Genomic DNA, 17,385 nt, shown 5'->3' with positions numbered 1-17,385 from the left:
CGCTTCTCATCATGACTGAGAATCTCCGTAGACATTTATTTATGTGGGAGTATGAACAGATTTCCAGAAAAAAATTGCAGACTACAGGACCATTTGCACCTCAGCTTGAGATGTAGACATCATCCCCACAACCTATGCCAGTGTTCAACAGTGAAGGCACACAGGGCGGAAACATCCTGCAGATAGCACAATTCCACAATACAGTCCTTTCAGCTGTTCCAAGAAGGCTCCACACCTATTTGCACTACTCAGGTGACCCTGAGGACATAGCTAAACCTCCAAGGGGCCTAAATGACTCTCTAAAAGAATGCAAATGACCAGCTGTCTGCAAAGAAATATAAATCCTTCCATTCCCCACCATCCAGTCAGAGCTGAAAAAAGCTTTTTGGATGAGAAGCAAAATGTCTTCAAGGAAAAACAAGAAAGTCCAGTTGCCTCTTCTTGAAAAAGCACCTTTGAGAACCAGGTCCAGATGTTCCTGCAAGGCTTGTTAGGGGTGGGGGAGGATGTGGGGGTGGCCAGACTGCAGATTTTCATTCGGACAACCTGGGATTGCGAGGAATTTGGAATTTAGCAGCGCAAATCACAGGAATGGCCATGAATGCTCCATTAAAAGTTAGACGAAAATTAGCCATCCTGAACTTTGAGGGGCTGCCACAAAGAGAAGAAGGAATCAACCTATTTTCCAAAGCACCTGAAAGCGTGACAAGAAGCAACCAATGGAAACTAATCAAGAAGAGAAGCAACCTAGAACTAAGGAGAAATTTCCTGGCAGAACAATCAACCAGTGGAACAACTTGGCCTTCAGAAATTGTGGATGCTTCAGGTTTAAGAAGAGACTGGACAGCCACTTGTCTGAAATGATATAGGGACTCTTGCTTGAGCAGTGGTTGGACTACAAGACCTCCAAGGTCCCTTCCAACTCTGTTATTCTGTTCACTGGCAGGCTCTAGGGAGCTACACCACGGATATTCTCGATTGGCCCATTGCAGGACTCAGAATTGTAAAGGAGCCTCTAAACCAGGGGTCTTCAAACTTGGCCCTTTTATGACTTGTGGACTTCAACTCCCAGAATTCCTCAGCCAGCCTTGCTGGCTGAGGAATTCTGGGAGTTGAAGTCCACAAGTCATAAAAGGGCCAAGTTTGAAGACCCCTGCTCTAAACCGAATAAGAGTAGTTGTTTGCAGCGCCATCTTATATTTCCCGTTTACAGTCGAATCGCGGGCACCAGGTTGGGGAAAGCAGTTCGGCCGCTGGGACCGGGCTACCCGCTCTCTCGCATCACGCCTTATTTAAACCCGAACCGCGTCGCGCCGCAGCGCTGGGTCAACTTTTAGCCCCGCCCCACGCCTGGCCAAAGCCCGCCCACTTCTGAGATAAATGCCGCCTCTCCGCGAAGCGGCTCCCGCGATGCGAGTTGGAGCTGAGCGCTTGCCGTAGTTGCCCGGGACGCGCATGCGCCGGCGGGAGCCGTGCTACTGAAAGCGAAGGCGTCAGGACGGCCTTGAGTCTGTAGGGGTCAGAGAAGGCGCTTCCTCCTGCTTGGCGTCCGGCGTGAGTGTCCGCGGCGGCCTCCTGCGCGGTTCTCCGCTTTCCTGCCCTTCGGGGGACGCTGCCACGGTCCACGAAGAAGAGTCTAGGGACTGTGGCGGTGCAGTTGATGGGCTGGTGGGGCCCTGGCGGCGGGAAATTAGTTGGGGCGTCCATTTTGGGGTCCTCGCCAGATGCCGCAGCATCGCTCTGGGTGGGAACTGGGAGCAGTGAGACCAGAAAGACTAAGATGATTTTGGGCTTACGACTTACTGCGAATGCCGCAGAGTGTAGATTATTTGTAAACTAGGATTGAGGAAGCAATGGCTGTCGCCAGGATTGTAATGCAGGAAGTGGGGAGGGGCCAGATTGATTGATTGATTGATTGATGGGATTTATATCCCGCCCTATCTCCCGAAGGACTCAGGGCGGCTAACAATAAAACATATAATAAGTACAGAAATTAAGATAAAAATAAAATTAAAATCATCTGTGCAATAAATTAAAATTAAAAACTAAGAATAAATTAAAGATTGTAAATATAATTAATTAAAATGCCTGTCAGCCCAGGTCAGCCTGGTGGAATAGGAGTGTTTTGAGGCCGCGGCGAAAGGATTGGAGATTTTGGGCCGTCCGAAGCTCAGGGGGGAGCTGGTTCCACAGGGCTGGCGCTCCCACAGAGAAGGCCCTCCCCCTGGGGGTCGCCAGCCGACATTGCCTAGCTGACGGTACCCTGAGGAGGCCTTCTCTGTGTGAGCATACTGGGCGATGGGAATTCGTTCCCAGCAGCAGATGGTCCTGCAAGTATCCCGGGCCTAAGCCATGTAGGGCTTTAAAGGTAAGTACCAGCACCTTAAATCTCACCCGGAGGGCAACCGGTAGCCAATGCAGCTCACGCAGGAGGGGTGTAATATGGGAGTATTGGGGTGCTCCCATCACTACCCGTGCAGCTGCACTCTGCACCAGCTGAAGCCTCCGGGTGGTCTTCAAAGGCAGCCCCATGTAGAGAGCATTACAGTAGTCTATACGGGAGGTAACGAGTTGATGGGCTGGTGGGGCCCTGGCGGCGGGCGGGGGAAATTAGTTGGGGCGTCCGTCTATTTTGGGGTCCTCACCAGATGCCACAGCATTGCTCTAGGTGGGAACTGGGAGCAGTGAGACCAGAAAGACTAAGATGATTTTTGCCTTACGACTTACTGCGAATGCCGCAGATTGTAGATTATTTGTCAACTAGGATTAAGGAAGCAATGGCTGTCGCCAGGATTGTAATGCAGGAAGAGTGGGGAGGGACCATATTTGCTGCACAGAATGCTGCGTTTTGGATGAATAGCGGAATAGAAATGTCAGCTCTGCACTTGCGAGTCCTTCTCACGCTGGCAATTAACCCCGGCTCCCAAAGCGTTAAGCCTGAAATTTCGTCTGCAGATATGGAAAGAAAGGATACGCTGTGCATCCATATTAGGAGTCTGCAAAGCTTTAGAAGGCGATGCTTTGTAAAATGCAGGAGTACCTACTCCCCAATTGTCTTATTATTGTTAAAGCAGCCACTTTATGTATAGAGTTGCGTTTCTGCTGCAGAAACTGCTTCCATCTGTTTCTGCTGCATCTATACATGTAGTGACAGCTGCTTACACCTTCTGGAGCCTTGCAGCTTGGTTGCTTTAATTTGAAAAGTGGCACATTATGAATTTTGCCCTATTACTGAAAATCTCTTTCAAAACCTTAATAGAGCCCTAGGCTATACCACATATTATGTGTAACTAACAAAACAATTTCCAAAGAATAAAAATCTATAAAAATGCTTTTCTCTTATAGAGAACACTTCCTGGTTGCAATTCTTGTTCTTGTTAATATTGTGATCATAATACCAAAGCCTTAATTTCACTTTCTGTTTTAGGAGAAAGCTTCAGTATGTCTTCTAATTTGTTGCCCAAGCCACAAATGAGAGATCTTCTGGGAAGATTTGCAAGAAGGAATTTTCTGATAGGAGTTACTTTAGTAACAGGAAGCTTTTTTCTCCTGGAGGTCAGGATTTCTTATATTAAACATCAATATAAACCAAATTTTGTTTTCATTCTTAAGTGTAATTCTTATATATTTGGGCAAGTTCTGCAAAATTACAAATAGTCCTTGTTTAACAACTGTTTTGTCAGTCTCTGTTTACAGTTATGATGGTAGTTACAGCCAGTACTGGAAGCTATGACTGTTGCAGTGTTCTCATGTCGCATGTTCAAAATTTGAGTGCTTAGCAACCTAGCCAGACTTGCAATCGCAGGGTCTGCTTCAACTCCCCCCACTATATTACCATCTCTGCCCTTTTGGCTTCTGCACTTTGCTACCACCTACTCTTGCTGCTGCTTCCAAGGTGACCATTGTCATGTCTTCTTTGCCCGAGGGGGGGGAATCAGTGCTGGGCTTGCCACCACTATCTCCTTGGCTGCTAGTCTGAAAGCAAGGTGGGCATAAAACTTGGTGTGTCTCAGGGCTCTGCAGATCAGGTCTTTGCCGTGACCCTTCTTCAGGGTACAGAAATAGAACTTAGATCTTCATGATTTAAGCTTTGTTTCTGCTCTCTGAAGAAGGATGTCAGTTTCCTTCAGCCAGCAGCTCTTTCAGTCAGTCCCCAGAGATGAGAGGGAGTCTTTACGGCAGGTGGCAGCAGCTTGTCACCTTCCCTGCTGACTTCCTGTTTGGCTTTCTGGGAAAACCGGCAGAGGAGATTGTAAATGGTAATAACATGATTGTAGGGCATTTGACAACTGATTGTATGTGTGAACAGGTTTTCAAGTGCCCAAAATGCATTCAAGTGACTGCAGGAGGTGGGATGTGTGATGTTTTATGCCAGCTGGAAGTGCTTTATGAGTTATATAGCATCATTTTTGAGACCATAACCAAATGGTCATGTAAGTTGAGGACTACCTATACAAGAGTTCAATTTCTAAGCAGTGGTGTCATGTATTTTGTTTAATGGCTGCTTCATTTAGCAAGGAGAATTTCAGTCCCAATTAGGGTCATTAAGCAAGTCCCAGGTAAATAGGTACAGGATTGTAATCTTAATGGTGTACACCTTCTCAACATTTTGTAAACAATTTAAGCTGCTCATGAGTGCAGTGTTTTCATAGATATTATTTCATTTTTAAATGTTTTTGTTCAGTATTTAATCAAGTTGCTTGTTTTAAAGCCTTGTAATGGTAACTTTTTTCTCTTTAGCATTTTTTCATTCAAAGAAGGCAAAATCAATACAGGGATTTCTACAAAACATTTGACTTCGCGAAAGACTTTGAGGACAAGAAAAAAGCAGGAGTGTTTCAAAGTGTGAAGCCCTAATGACATCTAATAATCATAAGTAAGCAATTGTTCAGCTTATGTTTTAATAATTCAAGGGAATGTTTCTTTTAAACTAGATTATATGGTGTAGCATAGCAATTAAAGTGCTGACATTGAGTGAGACACACAGGTTCGAGTTCTCCCTAACTAGAAACCAACTGGTTGGTCTTGGGCCACGTGTTCTCTCTCAGTCCTGACCCAGGAAGTGAAAACACTTACTGGGAGAAAGCAGCAGCAGACAACTGAATTGATTTGTGGGTTGGGTGGATTAAATCACTTTCACATTGTTAGCAAAGAAATGGCACAGACCTGTTACTAGTACATATTGAAATACAAAATAAATATTAGTAATTCAGCTAAAGCAAAGTAACATCAGATAAGTAGATTTATTTGTTTTAACTGAAGTCACTCCTCTGATTCTTTGTCCATTGATGATGATGTACTTTTCAAAATTCTAATGTTATGTGCTTTCTTGGAAAAGTGTAGCCAGTTTCACTGTTTTCAAATCATGCTGTTAGAAGCTTTACTATTAAAGCACAAGCTGGCTAATTATGTGGTGTATTTCATCATATCATACGAACATATTTTAGAGTTATAAGCCTTTGGGCTTCATAAAAACCAATATTTTTAAAAAATAACAGATAAAATGATATCTTGCATATCATTTACAAAATGGGAGAATATATTCTAGCTTAACTTATTTTTTTCTCTTTCAGAACTTCCTTTTGGAGACAAAAAATTGAATATTATTATGATCAGTAGCGATCACCTTCAGTACTGTTCCTGCTATATTGTGCTCATTAAATGAAAACGATCTCAGTGTGTGTCTTGGCTTCTTTCAGTTGGTAGCAATCAAAGCTCAAAGTACTGCAGTGTTTCATTATCAGAATTGGAAGGGACCTTAGAGGTCTTCTAGTCCAACTCCCTGCTCGTTGGGCAATGTGCTAGGCTGAAATAGCAGAAATCTTTTAAGTTTTCTTTCTAAAACAAAACACCGAGAGGAGAGGGTGTGTCAAATCTAAGGGAAAACAGGAAAAATTTGGATATTTGGATCTTTTTAGCTTCCTCTCAGTACCAATTAAGTGGCAGTGCTGGCAGTTGGAAGCAATTTTTTTCTCTTCTTTTGTAGCTTCTTTGCAGAGAAGTGGGAAAAAAGGAGAAATGAAGACTGGGCTGTTTTCAGTGACCATGTGAAGGTCAAGTATACAGCATCCGCATTTCACATTTACCATTATAATTTTTTTCTCAGAACATTTATTGAGTTGCGTACCTTGCAGATAGAACACAAAAACAGGATTTTTTTTTCTTTTGTGATAACATAAATGTTTTAAAAATTGATATTGACAAGAGTTCACTTTGTAACAGATGTTATGGAATCGTGCTGTGTAGCTGTGGGCGGGCAGATGCAAATGGCTGTTTTATGCTCAAGAGCTGTGCTACAGCAGACTTCTGTCTTATCTAAGTTAGCAGTAGTTTTACCATGGCCCATTCATTAATTTAGGAACACTACAGGTTTGTTGTTGAGATTATTGGCGTATTGCACCTTCTTGAACATTTCAATAAGTAATATATGTATATTATTTATATACAAGTAATTAGTGAAAAATTTTTGTTGAACTGGTTGCTTGCTTCTCAATCCAAAATCTGTTCTTATTAGATATAGCTGGTTATTTTCACCAAGTCTTTAATTTTTCAGTAGTTGCCTGCTGTTGCTCCTCAATCTGCTAAAACTTTGGATTGCTCTTAGCAATATGCTGTCTTTTAAGAGATTCTGGTGTTAGTCTGACCATAAGAGGGAAAGAAAAAACTAGCAAGCAAATGAACTTGTGATAAAAATATCTATGTTGAAAATGCATCCAGATAATTCTGTTGGACATCGGCCCATCTAGCCCAGAATTGTTGCTTTCTGAGATAAAAATTACCAAGCATGACATAAAATATTTCCATGGCTACTTTAAGGCGGGTACATCTCTGAATACTCACTGAATTTTTAAGAACTTTTCAAGTACATTAGAAGCTCTGTTATTGTTGAAGACATTGAGGAGTCTGGTAAGGAAATATCCAAATGATGACCGAGTGGCTCACGGGTTGTCTAGTAAAAGTGTGATTGAGCTGGGAACTCTGGCCCAAGTCGCCTCTCCCTGAGCAGCAAGGCCCTCTAAGGATCATTTATGGAGGTAAATATTATATAGTGCACAAAAACAGTATAGAACGGGTAGGCAACCTCGGCTCTTTTATGAGTCATGGACTTCAACTCCCAGAATTCCTGAGCCAGCTTGGCTGGCTCAGGAATTCTGGGAGTTGAAGTCCATGACTCATAAAAGAGTCGAGGTTGCCTACCCCTGGTATAGAACGTAATTAATGCTTTCAGTTTTCAGATATATACACTGCAATCTTTAGAATAATAGTTTATAGTTAAATATAATTACATATAATCTAGTGTGACTAGACTGATAGTTGAGTTACCCAACAATGCAATATGTTTACGATAGAAGCACAATTTGTGTCTCAGGTTTCCTAATCCAGAGCATGGATGCCACAGAGATTCTAGGATTCACCATCTCATGGTAAATATCCAAGGGACTGCGTAGCTTGCTATGAACTGCGTGGCATGGGAGTGGTCTTTAAAGATGACCTTGTTTTTTGAGGTTTCTTGCAGGTCAAGGAGGACATTTTCTGTGTTGCTCCCAAGTCATACTCTCAGGCAAGCCACTCAGCTTCTATTCTTTCTGCTTTGGTGAACAAAAGATATTTTTCTTTAGTCAAGTGTTTTCTGCCTTAATTGCAATTGTTAACATTTGCAGATTGTAAAACAACAGGTTTTTCTAAAAAAAAATAATGGTTAGCTGCCCAAAATGTGTTCTGGGCAGGAAAGTTATATATTTTAAGTTATATAAATAAATATTCAAATATGATTAGCCATGCCGCTAATTTGAATCTTAAAAGTCAGTTGCAGTACAGGTGGTGTTCAGAGCTTACAGGGAGGATAAATCTCAGGGAGATTTAAAAAAGCAACTTTGTACAGTGGAACCAATAGCTATTGTCAGAACTGTAGCTAGGTCAGCAGTTTAATTGGATTTGTAAAGCAATTGCTGCTATAATATAAAAGAGCTTTAAACAAATTTGTTTGCTTCACTCTGGCTATAACCTGTCCTCTGTGCTAGTTTATTATTTTGGCATTTTATAAATGCATTTCTTTTGAATCAAATTGCTATAACAGTACTGTTAACAGACGAAGTGGCAATATAACTCTTTTATTTCTCATGAAAGATTCAGTTATAAAATACAATATTTTAAAGCAGTGTAAGTAAACAAGGACTATTCACATAAACATTTAACAAAGGCTGTACCTAGTTTGTAAGGATAAATTTAGTTTTCAAAGGCTGAATGTTTTAAAAATGGAACACGTGAGATGTGACAAAATCAAAAGAGCTTTCAAAATTGCTGTGCCTAGAAATGTACTGGAAACACTAGTGAAAATTGGCTAAAGCATAGTTTAAATTCAGTACCTAACGTCAGCATAGTTTTGTAGTACAGATTGGCCTTGGACAGATTAATATAGAGTTCTTAGCTTGAAAAGTTGAGCAGGAGGTTAGAGTGGGGAGGAAAATAAATGTTTAGGACCAAAAATGTTAAATAAAAATAGTTAAGAGCCCATAGCAAACATACGTTTTGAAACTAAAGCCTGCTGATCCCACTTCAATCTACATTTAAATCTAATAGCTGTTTTATGCTGGTGATTCTTCTATAGTTCACAGTTGAAAACAGATGTTGAAAAGTCTATAGAAAAGATACTTCTAAAAACATCCACTATTAATATACTAGAGCTCTCTGAAAAATTAGATCTGCACAAGAAATGAGAAATCTGATAACTGATCCACTAACACAGCTGTATGGTCTAAAATGGTTTGGACCTATATCCATGGATTTTACTTTTCTTTTCCTGGATGATGAGTTAGTATAGAGTTCTATGTTACAAGTATATATTTTTCTTAAGAATCTCCCATTTAACCTTCCAGTGCAAGTGTAATTGCTGAATACTACAGCAATAATGAAACCAGGCACTAGTTTTATGGTTTACTGACCCCTTTCTAGTAGATATATGGGTTTAACTTCAGGCGATGGTGGGTAATAGTGCTATTTGAGAACTGATACACCAGCTACTAATTTGCTCAGTTAAAAACAGATACTTTTAGAGCCTGGGTGTCAAATTCGATTACGTCAGTTTTTTGCCTTTGTGGAGACAGCTTGGGCTGGCCAGCATGTGACGCATCTGGCCTGCGGGCCGCCAGTTTTACACCCCTGTTTTAGAGGAAACTACAGCTCATAGTACTAAATAGCACTTTCAGTGATACACTGGATAAACTTATTTTATAGAAAACTATGAGACAAACATGAGTTCAAGTTACCGGTATGTATACTTCTTAAACATGGCTATATAGGCTTCCAGTCAGTCATGTATTTAGATGAGCCTTCCCTATAATGGCACCTACCTAAAATTGTTGCAGCTACACCTGCATGACTTGGAATTATGGGAACCCAAATTGTGTTTGCTGTGATGCTCTAGTTTAATATGTTGATCGAAATGAAAATGTGTTAATATGACCAAGGTGGCAATTGTTATGTTACTTGGATGTAACTCAATGGATCCTACTTTGAATAATGCATCATGGATGAGTTGATAATTTAAATTACCTTCTCATTTTTGATATTCATGGCTAAACAAAAGTTGTAAAGCCTTATATAATGCAAGTTACTGGTCCCACATTAATAGTCCATAAGAACTTGCATAATTATACATTGTTAAAGAATTGCAATAGCATACATTCAACAATCTTCGGAAAACATTGCTATTTTTTATGGTAAACAAGAAATCTCATAAATTAGTATTGTCACCAACTTGATCTTCAAACTAAACAAAGGCACTAATTTATATTAAGGACTGAAATCCTGCAAAATCTCAGTCAATGAAAATTAACAGAATGGTCCGGAACCCTAGGTATCACAATTCACTTAGCACACCTAAGTACTTCCAAACTGAATAGAAAAATTTCTTTTGTTGTAGGTTTGACCAGCTGCAGTACAAATTTCAGCCCTGAGCAAGTTTTTAAAGCTAGATTCTAAACTTGCTTGTAGTAACTGGCACCTCTTTAGAAAATGAAGAAAAAGACAAGAATATTATAATGTTCATTCTGTGCATTCTGTCAATCTTTACATATTAGACTTCCTATTAAAAAGAATAAATATTTTCACTGTCATCTTACAAGGTGGCCAATTTCTGGTTACTGACAACTATATACGTAATTCTGTCCCACAAAGGAGACTACAGAATTCATCTCTAAAGTACTAAGTGCAAAATAGATCTTTTTAATGTGCTAGTTCAATATCCCAGCGGACCTAAGTTTAAACTCATCTGTTTTCATGTGATGTGAAATGTAAAGTTCTTATTAGGCAACTGCATAGATAGTACTTTAAATCTGGAAACATTTCAGCGGAGTGTTTTCAGTTAAATCCTCTGCTCAAAGCTTTATTTTTTACCATAGTAAATTTGCTGATGAATACGTGAGCAAAAATGGGATTAACCAGGTAGTGATAAGTCTTTACTGTTGCTGGAACCGGTTCGGCAGCTATAAGAGGTGCTGTGTTTTGTACAGACACAGGGACAGTAACCAAGTGGTAGGATGCTTTTGTAATGTAGTCAACAAGTCTGTTGTACTGTTGTTCCGACAACCTCTCTCTGTTTCCATCTGCCTGAAATCAGAGAACACAGATTTATTGAAATGGGCAGTGTATTGCTAATAAATTTTTTTAAAAAAATCATGATTGTTTTTAAAGACTACAAATAAAATAAATCTGGAGCTTTACCTCCATATCACAAGACACTCTCTGCTGTTTGAGCTGCACCTTCAACAAATTGCTTTGTTCACCATCTAGCAGGCATTCAATCTCTGTCACTGGGAATGCCTGTTGCTGTGTGTCTTCATCAATGCTAACCACAAACAGCACTTCTGAGGTAAGGAGTAAACATCCTTCGTGTTCTTGGCCTGATCCACTCACAATTATCACATCCAGGGCCATGAAGACCTCTGGTCTCCCCAGTGACTGAAGCATTTTCCTATTAAAAAAAAAGGTTCAAGATGAACATGCATCCACCTGATAATCAAAATTTCTCAGTAAAGTTGCTGCTTTTTTTTTCTAAAGAAGCAGTAGCATTACACAGAAACAAGAGTTTTGCAAAACTTGCTATGATTTTAAATCCCAAAGAGGTCTTGTTTATTTTGTAATACTTTCAAACCTCCATCTTCTGCAGCCAAGCTGACCTAATTGATGGTCACAATCACATCTCCTTTGTCCAAGTCATTTCTCAGTCCAGCCCTGAATCCATTCCAATGAATTGGAACTGGAAATTGGAACCAAACTGAGAATAAACTACTGTAGTAGTTATTGCTGGAGATGTCCAATATTTGGGCAAAGGCAACTCAGTAATATCTTTCATAAACAAAGACAGGCTCGCATCAGATTTCCAAAGCTCAAAGGACAGCTGGTTTTCAGAGAGGGCCTCTGCTGAACTTTATGTTTAGCATTCCTAAATATTCTGCTGTAAGTCAGCCTTTTGCTCTGTTAGCTTGAGCAGGAGCCAGAATCTATTAATCAACACTTGGGGTATAGAAATGAGTCAGTATCCAGATAATTTACCAGACATATTTGACGTGGCTGTTTGGGGCCTGTTCAGCATGTTGATCGCTTGAAGGACAGCGCTGTTTAGGATGCTGGGAAAGTCCAGCCCCATGCAAAATACCTGTGGTGATAAAAGTGAGGCTGTTTTTGGTTTTGGTTTTACAGGGTGGGAAAAGAGAAACATGTTACAATGATGTCATGTTCTTAAGCAGTCCATAAAATTGTGCAGATCCAAAGTGATGTCACATCTTTGGACGCTCTAGTGGAGATAATTCATTCAATATTAGAACACAATAATCATGCACTTAACCATAATGGATTTTAGCATTAGCTAGAAATAAACAAAAAGACGGATCATCAGTCACATACTAGCAATTAGGGAAAATCAAATGTTCTTGAGAGCCATGGATTTAGAAAAGGATTGGACAAGTTAGTTAAGAATGTAGGCATATCAGTTCAAGACCATGGTTAACTTTCTTGCTTAATATTCACATTCTTTCACGAGTATCTCACACTTAGCAAGCATCAGCAGGTAAATTTGCCCTAGATACTGCATTTCAACATAAATTACTTAATTACTGAAACCCAAATGTTATGAATTCTCTTGGGCTATCTGCGTTTTGAGAAGTGTCTTCTTGTACTACAGCAGAGATCTCTAGAGCTACTCTTCTTCCTGTTTGCCCTGATCAGAGGAGAACAAAGGGGTGACTTAGCATGTTGCTTTCTGATGGCTGGTACATTTTTAATATGTAAAGGGCATGGCCCTTATACTGAGAGTGTCAGTAACTGGATGATTTACTTAAAAATAAATGTTTTATAACTGGGATTAAAACTGGGCTGCATCTTAGAAGATAGCAGAGTTTCTGCATAGGGAGAGAGCTGAGCACTAATGCGTCAAAAATTTCTGCATCAGGGTAAAAATTTATAAAACAAATACCAAATAAATAATGCACTGGTATTGTTCAGAAAGAATTAACGTTAATATTGAACATACACTAACTCCTAGTAATGCTCAAAAGATACATTCCAGTTGTAATAATTAGCTGATAAGAGATTTTTCAGCATTATTGCAAATGAGATAGTCATTGGCAGATGGAAAAGTAGAACGTGTGATTACTTCTGTGTGGTCTTTCCCCCCCATAAGGCATAAGCCCATTTGCCCGTTAGTCACAACAAAGATGCTGCTCCATGCACTTCCATTTATAATGGAAAAGACTCAGTTCTCTCAGCCAATCGACACAAAATATAGAAATACAGCTGTCAGAATCTAGAACACACTCATTAATTCTATGCACTCAGGGCAATGTTGCATTGCAAACCCCTTTTCAAATGGAGGAAAAAAGAGAGTTGCAAAAGAACTTGACATTTTTTTGGAGAGATTGTTATTCAAAGAAAAACAATACAAATAAAAACTGTCTTCTCTGCTAAAGTTGCTCTCTAGTTTCAAGCCACTGCAGTAAAGTGCATCTTTCCATTATTTTGGGTTACTTCTCAGTTGCCAACTTTTTTTAAAAAAATCTAAAATCTATGTAACATGGAACATCTCTTACACTTAACTTCCAACTTTTTTCTTTCTCTAGTTTTCCTAGAATCAAAGTTTTATGTACAACAAACTTCCAATTTCTCAACAGACTAAAGAACTATTCATATCCGACACACATATTGGATGAACAATTATGTGAGAAAGCAGCCACACACAACAGTTTCATGTTGTTCCTCCAAAATGTCTCCAGAGAATTAGGAAATTCTTGGATGTGTATTAGCGGGCATATGTTGAAGACGAACAGTTGTAGCTGGCTTCTTTTGAAGCTTTTAGAGCTGATGAAGAAGATGTAGAAAAACTTGTGAGAGTAACCTTTGAATGACACCCCCCCCCCATTTCTTCAAGGGGTCTGCTTGAAACCGAGGCCTCTAATTTTACCATTTGTCCTAATAGGATCTCCTGGATGTTTTTAAAAGCATGGAGGAGCAGAACAGAGTGGTTGGACTGTTCATTCTTTTGGGTGCAAAATAATGCCTAAAGGTTTAGTTCATGGAAATAAAAAAGCCGGCCAGCGTAAGTGGTTAGTGATTCATCTCAAGGAGGAAGATGCTATATGAGTAATCACATTATAGCAATAACATTTACAGTGTAATTCTTGGAGACAATCTAATATATCATTAATGGAATATTGACACATCTGGGCCTGGCTCAGAGAAAAGTGAGCATACTTTATATGCAGTGGTATCAAATGACTTGGTGGGAAACTTCAGAAAGCATCTTATTTTTTTCAGCAGTAAGTCTGGAAGCAGAAATAACAGCTGGCAACCGATTTGTATTATGGATAGCAAGACAAAAGTGTGATCTTGGTTTAAATGGGCACTTAGTTTCCCTTAGTCCATAACAAACTGTGTGAGATCATCTGGGCTTTGTAGAATTTCCTCACTGAGATAGGTAACACAACTAATCAGGAATTTATGACTTAAATTTGCTGTTTATATTTTAAGAAGATTTAATATGAAATAAATTCTCCACCTAAATTCTCTAGTTTTGCAATGCATTTTATATATAAATTTAAAAAACTGGGTAATGAGGACTAAGTATCTGAAATAGGAAAATAGTGTAATCTCAGTAAAAGAATGTGATGATGGTAGGAGGGAAATTTCTATTTTAAATAAGATTTTAGTAATACATGCTACAATTAAAATACATGAAAACTACCAATGAATGTGCAACATGCTGAAGTCATACATTTGCTCAAACCTACCGTAGCCACTCTGTGAGACTAACTCAGCTGCTCCTCCAATAGGCTTAGCAAAGACTCCCATGATTCCTTTCCCCACACCAGAGATCACGCCCTTGGCTTTGTGTCCGGCTGAAGCATGGGCTTCTGATGTTTTCTGGAAATTCTGCATTGGCTGATCTACTATCCCAGCAATTGCACCTGTAATGAGTTTTCAAGTATTATGGAATGATATAATCTCAGAGCAAGATGAAATATTGATTTCTGAACACTTTTGCTTCATTTCATTTGAATATTATGCCATTTTGTCTAACACAGCAATAAGGAACTGACATTGGGTCCCTTTAATTCAGTGTAAGAAAATTTCTGCTAGTCACATCTATTTCACTTAAGAGACCCCAACGTTTTGAGCTGAGAGCATGTTATGGAGCCTCACCCAAATTATTGCAGTGATGGACCTACCAGTTACAAAACAGTTTACCAGAAAGAAAATTCAGGAAATTGTTCCCCAAGAACCATTAGAATGGTTCTGAATATCCCATATCAACCTTTATTTTTGTCTTCTTTCTGGGTAAGTGAACACACTTCCAAAGAAATCCCCGAGCTGTAGTTTCTATAATATTGGCTGAGTTTGCCACAGAATTCAAAACATCATTGTAAATAAACGTTAAACTTTGCAACATGCTGACTTCACATTTACTTCTTTATTTTTTTTAAAAAAAATCTCAAACAAAATTAAGTGAGGCATAGGATATGGAGTCTAAGATGCATCTATGTAGATCTGTTATTTTGTTATACATGGGTATCATATTGGGGACTAGTAGATGAATATTAAAACTTGGTTTCATAGGTGTCTTTTAAACTTCCACAATTTTTCTAAATAAAGTTGTTGAATGGTAAAATTGAATATATTGTATATATTTTGCTTCTAGATTTTGTGCTTGAGAGGGGAAAAAATGAAACTTTGACACTGGATTTTGCTGATAAGATAGATTTGTTGTTGTAGAAATGGCTAGTACACATTAGCATGGAAAAGTAAAAAGTTGAGGCTGCAATGTTATTTACCTTATTCTACTGCGCTAAAAAGAGTCGGCAGTCAATGTTGCTTCTTTCTTTGCCTCTCTTTTTCCTTCCCTTTTTCTCCCTCATTTTTACACTATTTTCATTTTCTTTTCTATTTTATATCTTGATAAACTTTATTTTTTTAAAAAAATATTGTATATATATATGTATATAGAACAAATTTATGCTAGCATAGCGGGATTTTAGACCACTATTTAAAATAAATGTCACAAACCTTTAAGCCTTTCCTATGTCCACTATATCATTTTAACATGCTCTTATATTATAAAAATGCTCATAAACCAATGCAATCTCTAATATATTACTAAGTTTAGTAGAATTAGGCCTGGAGAATTTTGTTACTGTTTTTGTCAACACAATCATATTTTATTTTAATGTGTACAGGTCAAACTTTTACAAGTGCCTTAATGACCCCTCCAGTTTTCCATATCAACAGAGAACAGCAGTTTAAATCTTCCTAAATGTAAACAGGTATGTCAGGTGGGATGTTTCTTTGATCCTGAGTTTATTCAAGCTGTGCCATACCCCAGAGATGCCTCTAGCTGTTGTAACTTTGATAGATAATTTATTTGGATCTCAGTAAAAGGACAATTAATGATTGAACAAGATGACGAGGTGTTACATTATGAATCTGAAGGGCTTATGCTGAAGGTCATCATTCAGTACAAAATGAATGAAAATGCTAGCTGAAACTTCCAGATCTCTTTGTAAGCCTTCCAAAAATGGGTAAGAGACACTTTTTTCATCCCATATGGACAACAATAACTATATTAGGGCCAACTGCTGTTCATTGTACACATAAACAACAACAACAATAGCAACCACAAATATTTTTGCATAAAATTATTAGGGCCTTTCGAGACAATAAAACTAATTGATAGGCAGAATCTCTTCCCTCCATAAGACTCACAACTAGCTATTGCTCTCCGATGGTTTCAGATTGTTCTTTGCATCCATCTTACAATCCACCTATGAGTCCTGAGATGGAAATGTTTTTTCCTTCAACTGATAGATCATGATATTTTAAAAAATTAAAGGAATGAATGGTAAAATTGTATTAAAATTGCTTCTAGGCTGAATCATATTTTCTTTATATTCAAAAGTTATCCTTGATCCCTCTCTAGTTTGAACATGTGCATTTTCTGGCATAGATATGGCATTAGACAAGGAAGATGCACGGTGTACTTGCAGTCTTCATTATAACCATATTTTATTAATTTTTTATAATCACAAATCCTTAATATTTTATCAGCAACATGTTGTCTGGGTTCCAATATTTAGCTTACTAATACATGTTAAACTTAGACTTTGGGAAAGAAATTCTAAAATAACAAAGGCGGTGGCTTACAAAAAAAACCCATATAAAATGTTTTACAGATGGCACTTACCACCTGTGAGGTTAGCAAAAATGTTTAAATTTTTGGAAATGTAGACAAAACCCAGGCATCTTTGGTGGACATGCCCTAAGGCTAAATGATTTTGGTTAAGAATACATATATGGTTAGAGAAAATGACAAAAAACACATAGATTTTAAGCCAGAATTATTTCTGTTAGGTATAATTGCAGGAAATTATAAGAAAGAATGTGCATATTTAATGTTACATGTATTAACAGAAGCAAGAATTGTATTTGCTCAACATTGGAAAGATGAAGAATTACCAGTGGAGGAAGAGATAATCAGGAAAATTTTGGACTGTGCAGAAATGGACAGACAAACTCAGTTATGATATCAGAGAAGGTAAACTAATGAAATATGGGAAGAAAAATAAATTCTTTGAAATCTCACACACCAGAGGAGACAGGTGAAAACAAGAGATTGCAAGGAAATATCAAATATTAACGGACCCATTGTTTACAGAATTGTTCACTCCGGCTAAGTTTGCGTTGAATGTGATACTTTAAAACACTAGCGGATAATAAAGCCTGGTGCTCCTGAAAACATCTGCTTGTCTATTCATTACTCCTAAAATGCAATTTAGATTCTTTAGATAATTATATCACAAAGTGCTTGTAATTTATTTGGATAGTTAATTTTTCTGAGAC

The 17,385-nt window shown here is 38.5% G+C and overlaps 2 protein-coding genes across 3 annotated transcripts in view; one reads left to right on the top strand and one right to left on the bottom strand.

Annotated features, from left to right (window-relative positions):
* Positions 1–11: 11 nt before the first annotated feature.
* COX6C (cytochrome c oxidase subunit 6C) lies at positions 12–5,676 on the top strand (the record flags this gene model as incomplete). Its single annotated transcript, XM_083360332.1, is given in 6 exon segments — positions 12–112; positions 1,441–1,493; positions 1,496–1,558; positions 3,428–3,555; positions 4,741–4,876; positions 5,574–5,676. Coding segments are annotated over 5 exon segments (462 nt in total). The 3' UTR covers positions 4,858–4,876; positions 5,574–5,676.
* Positions 5,677–8,101: 2,425 nt separating this feature from the next.
* The window catches only part of VPS13B (vacuolar protein sorting 13 homolog B), a 354,177-nt gene continuing 344,893 nt past the window's right edge, over positions 8,102–17,385 (bottom strand). For both annotated transcript variants that reach the window (XM_083358950.1, XM_083358949.1), the window contains exons 59-62: positions 14,283–14,459; positions 11,554–11,656; positions 10,723–10,972; positions 8,102–10,608 (exon numbers count right to left, since the gene is read on the bottom strand). In XM_083358950.1, the coding sequence (XP_083215076.1) occupies positions 10,360–10,608; positions 10,723–10,972; positions 11,554–11,656; positions 14,283–14,459 (779 nt within the window). In that variant the 3' untranslated portion in view covers positions 8,102–10,359. The remainder of the gene's footprint in view (positions 10,609–10,722; positions 10,973–11,553; positions 11,657–14,282; positions 14,460–17,385) is intronic.

This window comes from Vipera ursinii, assembly GCF_947247035.1.
Source record: "Vipera ursinii genome assembly, chromosome: 3".
In the NCBI taxonomy this organism is placed as follows: Eukaryota; Metazoa; Chordata; class Lepidosauria; order Squamata; family Viperidae; genus Vipera; species Vipera ursinii.
The sequence above is the reverse complement of the archived record's forward strand: the minus strand, read 5'-3'. Positions and strand labels throughout refer to the sequence as shown.